Here is a 14,389-nt window from a genome sequence, read left to right on the forward strand (position 1 = left end):
TATAATTTTGAAACATAACGATTCAAATGTACTTCTAAAAACTTACTTAATCAGATACATTTTGATTTTGAAAAACTAGGATGGTGCATTTATTTACGATCTTCTGACCAATTTAAGACTACCAAATTGTGACGTGGATATGCACAAGTTTTTATGGAAACAGGTGTAATATCAATCTCCTCAATCTCAAATACCGTTAGGACGAAATCCGACTAAAGGTTCAGGTGTGGGACCAAAGCCTTTATGTTCTGACTAACATACATTGTAGTACTAATCTCTAAATAAAAAACTTAAACGAATACTTTATAAATAAACAAATATAATCAGGACAGATTATAAAATAAATTTTTTTAAAATACTAATGTATAATATCATATTATCTAAAAGTGGTAGTGCCACGCTGTATACCTTCGGGTTACAGCCGAATGGGCCGGCACGCCCGGGGAAGTACCACTCTCTCACTTAAAATCGGCGTAAAGTGGTAGCTATGCTACCGCGTTTCGCCCGGTAAGTGAGAGTTCCGGAGGCCCAATCCCCCTCCCCCCCAAAACTTGATGGTTGTGCAGAATATGGTTAAATTACCCCAGGAGGGTACCACCAGCGACAGCGGTGGAGAATCCCTCTCTGGGCATCCATGCTCAGGACATACACTACCTGAGCAGGGATGCCCAGGCTGCCCTCCGAATTCTGGGGGGGGCAATTTTGCGCTCGCCACTGTTCGAGGCAAGCGGAGCAGGCATCATAAGGCAACCCCTACCACCCTCGCTGTGGACTTCTGCAACATAAGGGGACTCAACTCTAACCTCAACGCCGTTCACTACCATCTGGAAACGGCGAAGCCGGCCTTGCTCTTTCTAACCGAGACCCAGATATCTTCTCCTGCCGATACGACTTTTCTTTCGTACCCTGGGTACAAATTGGAACATTCCTTTGTGCCACGAGCTGGGGTATGCGTTTACGTCAGAGATGATATCTGTTCTCGACGCCTCGGCAGCCTTGAAGGACAGGACCTATCGATTATCTGGCTGCGTGTAGACTGCGATGACCATCCGCGAATCTATGCGTGCCTTTATAGGTCCCATAGCGGTAATGTCGAAACCGACCGACTGGTTGAGCACGTCCAATTGGCTACAGATTCCGTGCTGCAGCAGATTCCATCCGCAGAGATCATTATTCTGGGCGACTTTAATGCCCATCACGCTGAATGGCTCGGCTCACGCACCACCGATCATGCGGGTAGATCTGTTCTGGACTTCGCTCTAGCATATGATCTGACACAACTGGTCAACTCGCCAACGCGAATACCGGATGTGGAGGATCATACACCTTCCCTGTTGGACCTTCTGCTGACTTCGCATCCGGATGGCTATCAGGTTACCGTCGATCCCCCTCTGGGCTCGTCGGACCACTGTCTCGTCCGGAGTACAGTGCCGGTTATGCGGTACTCAAGGCCTCGCTTTGTTGGGTGCCGTCGAGTATGGCACTACAAGTCAGCAGATTGGGATGGGATGCGGTCTTTTTTTGCATCTTACCCATGGGGGCAGATTTGTTTCTCGCCGGATGATCCGAACGCTGCTGCTGACTCTGTTGCCGATGTGGTGCTTCAGGGTATGGAACTATTCATTCCTTACTCTGCAGTACCCATCGGTGGCAAGTCCCAGCCTTGGTTTGGTCGCTTCTGCAAAACGGCATCACGCCGAAAGTGGGAACGCTATCAAACCTGGGCTAATGCATCTGCGTCTCGTGATGTAAATACCAGCGCATTCAAAAAGGAATATAACTCTGCCTCTAGGTCCCTCAAAAACGTGATTGCTAGGGCGAAGACGGAGTACATTGGCAGAATTGGCGAAAGACTGGTGCGCCTCCCTTCAGGAACACGTGCGTTCTGGTCTCTCGCTAAGGCTGTCTTAGGGAATTTCTGTCAGCCTTCGTTTCCATCTCTGCACAGGGACGGTGAGTCATTGGCCCATACCGCGAAAGAGAAAGCTGATCTTTTAGGCTCTCTCTTCGCTTCGAACTCGACTCTGGATGACCAAGGAAAGTCTCCACCGACAATTCCGCGGTGTGATACCACGATGCCGGAGGTTAAATTCCGGCAAAGTGCAGTTCGCAAAGCACTTCTTTCCTTGGATATTCATAAGTCGAGTGGACCTGATGGCATCCCTCCAATCGTGCTACGGACATGTGCTCCCGAGTTGGCACCGGTCTTAACGCGTCTTTTCCGGCAATCCTACACATTAGGCGTCGTCCCGAACTCATGGAAGACAGCTTTGGTGCACCCGATCCCTAAAAAAGGCAACCGCTCAGATCCGTCCAATTATAGGCCTATAGCCATCACCTCCTTGCTCTCCAAGGTAATGGAGTCCCTTATTAACTGCCAGCTCCTGCGGTACCTAGAGGAGAATCAGCTGATTAGTGACCGCCAGTACGGTTTCCGTCGGGGTCGCTCAGCCGGTGATCTTCTAGTTTACCTTACTCACAGGTGGGCTGAAGCAGTTGAGAGCAAGGGGGAGGCATTAGCAGCCAGCTTGGACATAGCGAAGGCCTTCGATCGTGTATGGCACAAAGCGCTTCTTTCGAAGCTTCCTTCCTATGGGCTTCCCGGGAAATTATGCAATTGGATTACCAGCTTTTTGGCAGATCGGAGCATCAAGGTCGTTGTCGACGGTGCATGCTCTGACTTAAAATTCGTCAATGCTGGTGTTCCACAAGGCTGCGTCCTATCACCCACTCTGTTTCTTCTGCATATCAATGATTTGTTGCAAATCGGGAACATTCATTGCTATGCAGACGACAGTACCGTTGACACCTTATACACCGGCCGCGCTAATATTTCTCGGGAAAACGTCGAAGAGAACCGGATCAAACTTGTATCTGAAATCGAATCTTCGTTAAACGAAGTCTCGAATTGGGGCCGACTAAATCTAGTCCATTTCAACCCCAAAAAGACGCAAGTTTGCGCGTTAACCGCTAAAAAAACACCATTTGTCGTATCTCCACAATTTGAGAACATTCCGATAGCCGCTACAGGTAGTATCGGAATACTTGGCGTTGATATTTCGAGCCTCGTTCAGTTCCGCGGTCAATTGGAAGGCAAAGCCAAATTGGCTTCAAAAAAGCTGGGTGTGCTCAGCAAGGCGAGACAGTATTTCACGTCGGCCCATCGCCTAAAACTTTACAAGGCGCAAATTCGGCCTCACATGGAGTACTGCTCTCACCTCTGGGCGGGTGCTCCCCAGTACCAGCTCCTTCCATTTGACCGCATTCAACGTAGAGCGGCCCGAGTTATCGACGATCAAGCCCTTTCCGATCTCCTTGATCCTTTGGCTTTGCGTAGAGATGTTGGATCACTCTGCATCTTCTACCGAATTTTTCACGGGGAATGTTCCGAGGAATTGTTCGGATTAATCCCGGCTGCTGAATTTCACCTTCGGACATCTCGCCAAAACTCTAAGTTTCACCCGCACCACCTTGATGTCCGAAAATCCACAACAGCGCGATTTCTCAGACATTTTCTGCCTCGCACAACTACTTTGTGGAACCAGCTTTCGCCGGCGGTTTTTCCGAACCGATACGACATGGGAACCTTCAAGAAAAGAGCGTACTCCTTTCTTAAAGGCCGGCAACGCACCTGCAAGCCCCCTGGTGTTGCAGATGTCCATGGGCGGTGGTAGTCACTTTCCATCAGGTGAGCCTCCTGCTCGTTTGTCACCTATGCCATAAAAAAAAAAAAAAAAAAAAAAAAAAAAAAAAAAAAAAAAAAAAAAAAAAAAAAAAAAAAAATAATAATAACTTAATCATTCCAATTTAAATATAATAATTGTTTTCGGAATAAAATAGAAGCAAGTTGTGTATTTAGAACTAATAATTAACATCTAAAATTTACTCAATACTTAGCTGTCATTATAATTATGTCAACGTGCTAAATCCAGTTGCGACCGGTCCTATACAAACTAACTTCTGTTAATTAATAAAACACATTAAAGCATTACCCTGTTTCCGAGTTGCGATCGTATTATTACATGGTTATTATAGTAGCACGTCGATCAAAAGCTTTGTTGACTCGAAAGCTCGTGCAGTGACTCGCACTTTTACTCGACTCCGAAACCAAGCGCAGAGCGAGCTTTAGGGGTTGTCATTTTCGTTACGTCATCAATCTACGTTAGGACCGCTGACATGTAAGTGTTAATTAAGCAGACCTCACTCGAGCGTAATTAAGAGTGTTACAATGTTATTTCAAACATTAATTGAGATGAAATTTCTTGTTATAATGAAACGGGTGCGAGGCATCGGCTTTGTTAAGTAATTTTGTACGGAGGCCATCTTTTGCCGCTCGTCGTAAAGCCGAACACTGAAAGTAAACAAACCAAAGTTTCGATCGAAATTAAGATTATACGAGACATTCCTGCCCTTATCGGTCCCTACGAAATTCCTTTTCAGATACGTTTTCTGTTCGAACGTTATGTAGATTTTTCCTATTCACACTTCTAGAGATAATAAGTTTAATCTAAAACAGGTTAATTAAAATAATAAATATATATTAAAAGAAGACTAAAACAAATTTTTAAACAATTTTATCATTATTTAAAATCAATACGAGTCTACTACATATAATAGTAAATAATTGGCGTTATAAATGAATCTCATTATAAATGCGTTTACTAATAGTTTTCTCTTAAGAAACGCTGTAAGCTAAATCAACTGCGATTCTTTTGAATGGTCATATTGTCATGCAGTTTAAAATATTCTCCATTACCACCGACCCCAGTAATAAATTAAGCAAAATATTTTGCATTTCTCGTCTGGGTTTGATCCCGTAACCATTGCTAATATTTACCCAATCTAACGTAGTATTGTCTATGAGAGGTATTTAACCTATGGAACCTTCATAATCAAGCCGCCAATGTACAGTCAGAGTAAGAAAACCTTCGTCAGTTTGCAAATTCATTCCTTTATCAAGTAAAAACTCATAACACCTTTTGAATCTAAACATCAAATAATTGCGACGATGTCTTTCTCGATCAGTAAAGCAGATTTTCGTGTGCTCAAAAAATAGATCTTAAAATGAAGAACTTTTTCTTACCCGACTGTTGACCTACAAGCCCTTTTTGGGTAGAAGATATCCATGTTTAATAGTAGTAACTCGCTCAGAGACAAGAAAAAAAGAGGCAAATTAGTTGCAATTATCAAATCAACAAAACAACGTACTTTCGTTTCACAAATGTGAGAAAAAAACAACTGTGTCAATTTATCACTACTTATTTTATTTGTAACAAAATGTATTTTCAACCGACTTCCAAAAGGAGGAGGTTATCAATTCGTCTGTATTTTTTTTTTTTTTTTTTTTTTTATGTTTGTTACCTCATAACTTTTTACTGGGTGGACCGATTTTGATAATTTTTTTTTTGTTTGAAAGGTAGTGCTTCCCGTGGGGTCCCATTTTTTTTATTTTTTTTTCCGATGATGGTATCCATGTGAAAACGACATAAGTCTTAAATTTGCCTTATGTATATGCGCGACAAATAGGTGAATAACTGAAAATCACGTTAACCAATTTTGAAAATTCTTTTTTTATTATAAAATATATACTTCTAGGGTAATTTGGTGAAAGTTTGGTAAGGTTCTGAGCACAGGATCCATGACAAAGTAACGGAACGGAAGGGAACGGAACAATTCTGAGGAGCACGTTAGCGATACTCGGTCGAATCTTTTATTTATAGGTTATTTGGATATTTGAGTCACCTTCCGTAATGTGGTTATGTTTATGTAATTATCATAGTCGAATATTATAATCAACTAGCTACCCACCCCGGCTTCGCACGGGTGCAATACTGATACTAAATATACTACAGAATTTGTTTATATACGACATCACATCGCAAACTTCTAAAATTATCAGTGTTTCTTTACTATATTGTTCATGTATTATATACACAAACCTTCCCCTTGAATCACACTATCTTTTAAAAAAAACCGCATCAAAATCCGTTGCGTAGATTTAAAGATATAGGGACAGAGAAAGCGACTTTGTTTTATACTATGTAGTGATGGAACTCCTATACGGCTCGCAGTTAGGGTGCGATATGGGGCAGAATTTCTTACTATCTTTAATCAAATTTTGTGTATGTGATGTGATGTCATATGACGTGCGAAATATAGTTGGTCTTTTTCAAAGTTTTTTTGCTGAGTTCGATTACAGCTCTTTTGAGGGATCCTTGTAGTTTACGCCGCGTGACGTATTAAATCCGCATTTTCGAAAGTCTATTTTTGCTTTATTCGCAAGTTTCCTTTGAAATTGTCCTCGAAGTAGTTTCTGACTCATATAAACGGAACGCTTAATCTATCCATATTAAAAAAATTAGTTAGTCAACATCAGCTTCACTTAAAATCAAAAAATAAATAAAATTTTAACAAAAAGAAAAACCGACTTCAAACAAAACACTATTTTAAAACAAATGAATATGCACGAAAAAGTAATAAAAATAATTGCGTATTCAACATATTTTTTAGAGTCTTCCTAAGTTAAATGAAATGAAAAATATTAGACTACTTAAAAGTCGATTAACGATTATATCATGTAGTTATAATTATTGTTATATTTGGAGTCGGTGTCAGCCAATAAAACCCTACAGTATATCTATCAAAAAAACAATACGAGAATACTTTAACAAATATGTTTTTTACAAATTACCTTTTACACAATAATATACTGGATCAATCAAGGGGCTCGCTTCTTTCTTTTGATTGTTGGGGCAAGGGCACCGTGGCTGACACCGGCTCCAAATATACCAATAACTATAACTACATGATATAATCGTTAATCGACTTTTAAGTAGTCTAATATTTTTCATTTCATTTAACTTAGGAAGACTCTAAAAAATATGTTGAATACGCAATTATTTTTATTACTTTTTCGTGCATATTCATTTGTTTTAAAATAGTGTTTTGTTTGAAGTCGGTTTTTCTTTTTGTTAAAATTTTATTTATTAATATAAGAACATTAAGAAGTTTAATAAAAAGAGTTTTTACATTGCTCAGTGAGACTTGTGTGAAGAAGGCAGCTCGCTTTATCACTAGCGGACAACAGGCGAGGCTTACGTCTACCTGAGCTGGTCTATAAACTGTTGTTTAAAAGTTAGGAAATTGTAACTATTTGTAGCTTCATGAGATATTTCCTTTATAACTGAAAATCATATTAAGAGCATCACTGTCTGAAATACGAGAAGGGAATTTAAAAATATAATATATGATACTTATGATGTTATTGAACTGCTCATAAACAACAGGAGTGATTCGTTATTATTAATGTGTGTTTGAGTAAATCTGGATAAAAAAAAGGAATCAGAAATGAAAGTATACTTTATTTAAGGAGGCTTTAACAAGCACTTTTGAATCGTTATTTAACAACTATTTTAAGTGAAGCTACCACCGGTTTGGTAAGTAGATTCTACCGAAAAGAACCGGCAAGAAACTCAGGTTGATGATGGTTCAGGATACGATTAGATAACCGATATTTAAGTAAATAAAAAAAATGATATTTCACATAAAAATAATATATGAGAAATTAATCTAAGTATAGTCAACGTTAAGTAATTAATAAAAAAAAATTATACGAGACGAGTCTCGTGATTAATAACTGTAATAATAAAAATAACCATTTTAATTTAAAATCTTACTTTATGTTTACTGAGAGGTTTATATCTTTATATCTGAGAAAAACATTACAATATTTTACCTCATCATACCTATAAGTGGTTACAGGTTTGTGGGCGTCATCGGAGTAACTTCGAGCAAAAAAGCCAAATTATAAACTGTTTCGTACAATTTAATTAAAGTTTCACAATGTTTAATTCATTTCACAATTATAACTTCCCTGTTAGTAATATAAAACATCAATCAAACAGTTACAATCGAGTAGCGGGTACGCGACACTGATTTAAATCAACTCTACAACAAAATTGCTACATAGTACAACACAAAGTCGCTTCCCGCTGTCCATGTGTCCCCTATGTTTGGTTAGTCGCTTAACCTAAAACGACTCAACGGATTTTGATGTGGTTTTTCCAATAGATAGATTGATTCAAGAGGAAGGTTTATATGTATAATACGTGCACAATGTAAATTTTAGAGCTTCCTAATGCGACGTAAATAAACAGGTTTTTTCCACTGACCTTGCAACCTCTGACTGGACTCTACGAGGTAGATTAAAATAATATACTCCAGTATCATACCTTTAAAAGGTCCATTATATATATTTTGCATTTAATAAAAATATATTCTGGCTCTAAATATGATTAAAAAACCTTTGATCGTGTAACGTAAATCTGTATATTATGTATATTTAATATCAGCTTTGCACCAGTGTGAAGTTGGGGCGGGTCACTAGTTATTTTATATTAACTTTCAATGATTCACCCCGATCCGGCTTCGCGCCATTCTTATTTCGTATTACTCCGCCACAGACTACACAACCTCCTACGTATTTCCCGCCTAAACATTAAGATGGCGCCTCGACCCCGCTGAATTTGATTGGTCGAGTGTATGATGAAACATTGTAAGAACTTTGAGTGTTTTAGTGTAATTTAACATAGTAACAAACGTATTAATAGTAATACAAGCATTAGCATATCAAGCAATTATTTAAAATGTTAGCATTAAACGATTACGCTATTAGCTCAGATATATAATATAGTGATTATAAACAGGCTAGATTTCAGATATAAAAGATATAAAATAGATATAAAAGAATTGATGTGAGGTTGTGGGAAATAAATTATCTTAAATCTTTACTAGGTGGTAGGGTTTCATGCAAGCTTGTCTAGGTAGGTATCACCCAATCATCAGATATTCTACTGCCAAACATTTAGTACTTGGTATTGTGTTCCGGCTTGAACGGTGAGTGAGCCAGTGTAACTACAGGCACTAGGACATAACATCTTAGTTCTCAAGGTTGGTGGCGTATTGGCGATGAAAGGAATGGTTAATGTTTCTTACAACGCCATTGTCTGTGGGCGGTGGTGACTACTTACCATTAGGTGGCCCATATACTCGTCCGCCAACCAATAGTATAAAAAAACCTTATCTGTGTAATGTAATGAAATGACAGCAGATGTATTTTCCCCAGGTGAAATGGTGATTTCTTCAAGCAAGTACGAAGTAATAAATACTATGGTCAGCTCGTTCGAAAGTCGTATGGCGTTGACAGTGCGCAAGCTGGCGGCCGCTGACGTCGGAGGGTACAGATGCGTTGCGAAAAACTCACTCGGGGAAGTCGACAGCGTTATTAGACTTTACGGTTTGTTAATGACAATTTTATCATATTTTATTAGTTGTGACATTGGTGAAATAGTCTATGCTCTCTAGGCACAAACAGGAGCAACTGTTAAAAAAAGCAACATATCGATATTATTTTTTGGCTTTGTAGTGTCATTTTCGTATTATTAAAAAGGATATTTTGATATTCTATATTTAAAATTTGTTTTTTTTATAAATAGGTATTCAGCAAAGACAGAGATAGAATTGCTTTAAATTAAAGAATTGTTAACATAATATTGTGTTGAATATAATGAGCTCCATTATTATTATAAATAAAAAAAAATAAACAGACATTAAGTATATTGAACTAAATATTATCAAAAACCTTATTACCATATTCATTTCAAGCATTTTCGGTTTTAACTTTAGATTTTGAAATTTGGACTATTAGTATTAGATATTTAGGGTAAACAAAATATTTCAATAAGAGGACGTGGGTTTTGTGGTAAGACGTACGAGCATTGTTCAGGAGAAGAGGATACTTGGTTGACCGGTGATTGTATCCGAATATTCGACTAAGTATTAAAAAAAAAAAAGAAATTTAAAGTACATATAATTGATTAAAAAATATACACTATAGAATCTACAGCTTCGTTTATTGTTATTATATAGACTCATTCGACAGATTCGCAAAAAACAACAACAACAACAACAGCCTGTAAATTCCCACTGCTGGGCTAAAGGCCTCCTCTCCCTTTGAGGAAAAGTTTTGGAACATATTCCACCACGCTGTTCCAATGCGGGTTGGTGGAACACACATGTGGCAGGATTTCTATGAAATTTGTCACATGCAGGTTTCCTTACGATGTTTTCCTTCACCACTGAGCACGAGATGAATTAAAAAACAAATTAAGCACATGAATCAGCCTGGGTTTGAACCCGCAATCATCGGTTAAGATGCACGCGTTCTTAACACTGGGCCATCTCGACTCAAACAAAAAAATTTGTACAAAAATCTCTTTTTCCGAAAATGAACGAGGGTAACTACTAAAATATTATATCTTAATAGCTAATGTCACACGTTTAACTTACGTATTAAATTCAAACGAATAGTTCAATATTATCCTCTAAATCCCTTTACATACCCTTTAGCATTCAAATTAATGATATTTTACTAGAATTGATTATAATAATATGGTAATACAATTAATAAATCACACAGTAATATAATTTAATGCTTATTTACATTTGCAGAGAATTAGTAGACTCAAAGCTGAACACTAATGGATATACCTACATTAAGTGACCTAAATGTTCAACAGTGCATAAGTGAGCTTAGCTTAAGATGTAGTAGTGATCAAGAACATCAATTTCCATTGCAACAATTTATGCAAATTCGATATTTATTTAATGATTATCTAGCTGGCTTATGTCGATATGTCGATAATAATGTTCTAGTACTTATCGATTTTCAAATAATTTTCCGTTTAATTTGGAACAGCATAAAGTAAGGATATAGGCAGTGCTACACTCTCGCGCTTAAACAAAATCATTTTATGTCATTATTATGAGAGCTAGACTGAGCTAGGGACTATTTTCGGGATGGTTTTAACAAAGTAGGAATACTCAATGTTGCGTCGCAGTATATTTACAACAATATTATGTACATATATTCACAGTAACATTGATCACTTGATAAAATCAGTGATAATCATTGTATATGCACTAGAAGTAAGGATGATCATATAAGGCCAAGTTTCCGACTCCGCAAAGTTAATAAATTCTTCTTGGGGCAAGGTAAAGACTTGAGTGGTAGCGGAGAACTAACACATCAGTATTTTCAAAGAGGATTAGGTTCAGATAGCTTATAATGGACGATCCGACAAAATTCATTCAAAGCCTCATTCTTTTTTTTTTTCAAACAACAAATTTTCTATGAAAACTTTTTATTACATTCTGTAGAAAAAAATCCAAAATCTATAATATTTTTGTATACATGTTTCCATAAATTAATGTAACTATAACTCACTATTATAAAATATTATACTAATAAACTTATTTATTATGTTTAACAGAAATTCCAGGCCCATCAGATGAGATAGCAATAGCGTCAACCAGAAAAGAAGATTATAAATACTCAACGCCTCTCGAAGGTCCCGACAACCAATTCGGATCAGCGGAGAGATCTGACGACGAAGACGATAGGGAACCAATCACAGATGTATTAAAAGTCCAAAGCAATGCCATTGACATTGACAGCAAAAACAAAACGTTCTCAAACACGACAAATTCGATTACAAAACAAAATTTAAGCAATAAAATACGTAAAATCATAAACAAACTAGAAACCGAAGCGCGAGATATCGTTTCAAATAAAAGTGTTCTCAATTCGAGTTCGAATTTTAAAATTATTTTCATAATTTTCACCTTCATTTTTTATCTCAATTAAAAGGAATATAAATAATCTTACCATAATGTAACCTGCTTAAATCTATTTACGTATATTTTCAACATACATACATATAGCAATTATAATATTGTTACATAGTTGTAATCTATATGAATAATCCCTAACAATATACTGATATGATTAAACTATATTTTAATTTAAGTGAAATATATTACGAGCTTAATTTGATTACATATAACATGTAAAATAAATTATAACAAGGCGTATCATATAATGGATGACTAGCGCTATGACTTGCAGTAATTTTTTTTAATCTCCACTGAAATATACAGCAAGGTATATTGAACTTTTATTTTAAATTTGCTTTACGTGCATCATAAGAAAAACTCTAAGAGTTTACAAAGTGTTTTTTAAAACTAAATTTTAATTACAGTAATAGTATTTTACACACATATAAATATATCCTATCCTGTATATCACTACCGATTGCACACACCAATATATTATGTTTTCTATATACATGTATCTTTCACTAATGAATTATATACTTTTTATGAGATATGCAATAATCAATATAAGAAGAAAATGATCATCAATAAAACCATTTTAACGATATTATTGAGAAGTTTTAAAATACAATATTTTTTAAACACGTTTAAGCTCCACGATTCGCATAACATAGCGCTATGTATCCACTGGACGAACAGCACGTATATTATTAATTGAATGTTTTTGAAGTGGCTCGAAAATTGATATTGATGCGAATATTCCGCTGTTTTAATATCCTCTCGAGCTATCCGTGTTATTTGTAAAATAACAAACGCGAAAGCCTTATTTAAGTACATAAATACCGTTGTACGTTGGCCCCTAAAATAATTAAATGCTAATATTTACTGTTTATTTTAAGCATTCGAATAAAATTAAAGGTAATAATTATGCTTTAAAAAATATGCAGATATAAGTACAAATATTGTAGCTGTAGATAGATTTTCATGTAGCTGTGTTTAGTAATTTCTGATGTAAAACATTTATTACAGGTAAGACTTTATCATTATCCTTGACGCATGACGATTAGCCAATCCGATGCCTCTCTGTACCAACCCTGTGCGATTTGCTTCTATTATACCTATATTATTAATATATCTAAAAAGAATGCACAAAAGAACTAAAGCAAAAAAAACTATTTTATTGGTGTCATACATGACAGCTACGTCCAATCTCCAACGTCACACAATTTTACTATTAGGCATGTCTATTTATTGATATGATATTCAATCTGGACATGAGAATAATCAAAGATTATCTTATAAACTTCATTACTATATATAATCATCATAATAATAATATATTATGTGTTCTATACCTATTTTTATGACTTTATTGTTTATATATTATTGTTATGATACAGATATATCTTTATCACATATATCATACCAATCAAAAGATATATTATATCTAAGGTATTGGTTTCCTTCACCTTCTTCAGTATTATTTGTTTATAAATTTATTTTTATTCGTTTTCGTGTACAAATACTTTATTCATTATATTTTTAATTATAATGTTTTACTGTAAATAGTTTTTTATACGTCATTTAATTTTAAAATAAATTTAAATTAATTATTTAACTAGGTACTTATTTATTATTTAATGACTTCTTCGTTGATCCAGAAATTAGCTAATAAAGCTTTAAAAATTGAGGTTCTTGATTCAAATCCCATGCCCTCTCAATCGAAGCCTTTTACTTTGAAGTTGTTGCTTGGCAGTGCTTACTTTTCTTTACCTCTGAAAGCGTGTAAACTCCTACTTACCATACCGGATTTAGAGAATTGATAACCCAACTCAATATGAAAGTAATAAAATAGAGAGAGCTATTGTATTTTGGCACATACTTGTGCATTTTGAACTATAATATTTCTTATGCAGCTGACAAGTCTCCTTTGTAAAATGATTAAACTATGACAACGAAATTTCGGATCGAATTATAGTAACGGTATTTAATTTTATGTTTAAGAATGTAAATAGTTTAGCTTTGTGCACACTAATTTTTTTTGTTTGAAATCTTATTGTTGTAACAAAATTCTTTTACCTCTAACTCTTCTATCTTTCTTTTTTTTCTGTTATATATGGTTTTATTAAGTTCCTTCCAATGTTATTTCTTTTACTTTAATGATGTACAAACGTTGTTTATTTGTGTTATTTAATACACTATATACCTATAGCGAAAGCAACTGCGTTCTAATTGCAATTTTTTACTTTTCTTAATTATTTTCTTTAATTTTAATATTTGAAGTCCAAATTTGTTTCACATAGAATTCAATGAAAGTTTCTTAGAAAGAGTGTTGTCTTTATAATTACTTAATTTTTTTTTATTGATAATAAGACAATATATAAACATAGGTATATCTTATAAGTATGTTACTGTTATAAAAACAAAGAATTGTTATATTTTAAAATATATCTCATATCAAAAATTCCTCTAATGGTTTTTTTTAGTAACTAATAACTAACTTGAAAAAAAAAGGTTACATTTACTGAAATATTTTTGTATGCTAGCTCTCTATCCAAACTGGCGCTACCTGTATCTCGGGTGACATCTTTATATTTTGTTAACGACGCATTTTCGATAAATAATGTCTATGTAAAATATTAAAGTAATAAATAAAAAAATTACAAGTATATAAGTGACGGCACACGTGTTTGTTAGTGTCTATGTGTGCTTTATT

General features: G+C 35.5%; 1 protein-coding gene across 1 annotated transcript in view; it reads left to right on the forward strand.

The window, feature by feature from the left end:
* Nucleotides 1–14,067, forward strand: part of LOC124532998 (protein amalgam-like) — a 38,942-nt gene extending 24,875 nt beyond the window's left edge. The window contains exons 8-9 of the mRNA XM_047108152.1: nt 9,125–9,295; nt 11,331–14,067. Of these exons, the coding sequence (XP_046964108.1) occupies nt 9,125–9,295; nt 11,331–11,704 (545 nt within the window). The 3' untranslated portion in view covers nt 11,705–14,067. The remainder of the gene's footprint in view (nt 1–9,124; nt 9,296–11,330) is intronic.
* Nucleotides 14,068–14,389: the final 322 nt, after the last annotated feature.

The sequence above is a fragment of the Vanessa cardui genome, chromosome 1 (genome assembly GCF_905220365.1).
Source record: "Vanessa cardui chromosome 1, ilVanCard2.1, whole genome shotgun sequence".
In the NCBI taxonomy this organism is placed as follows: domain Eukaryota; kingdom Metazoa; phylum Arthropoda; class Insecta; order Lepidoptera; family Nymphalidae; genus Vanessa; species Vanessa cardui.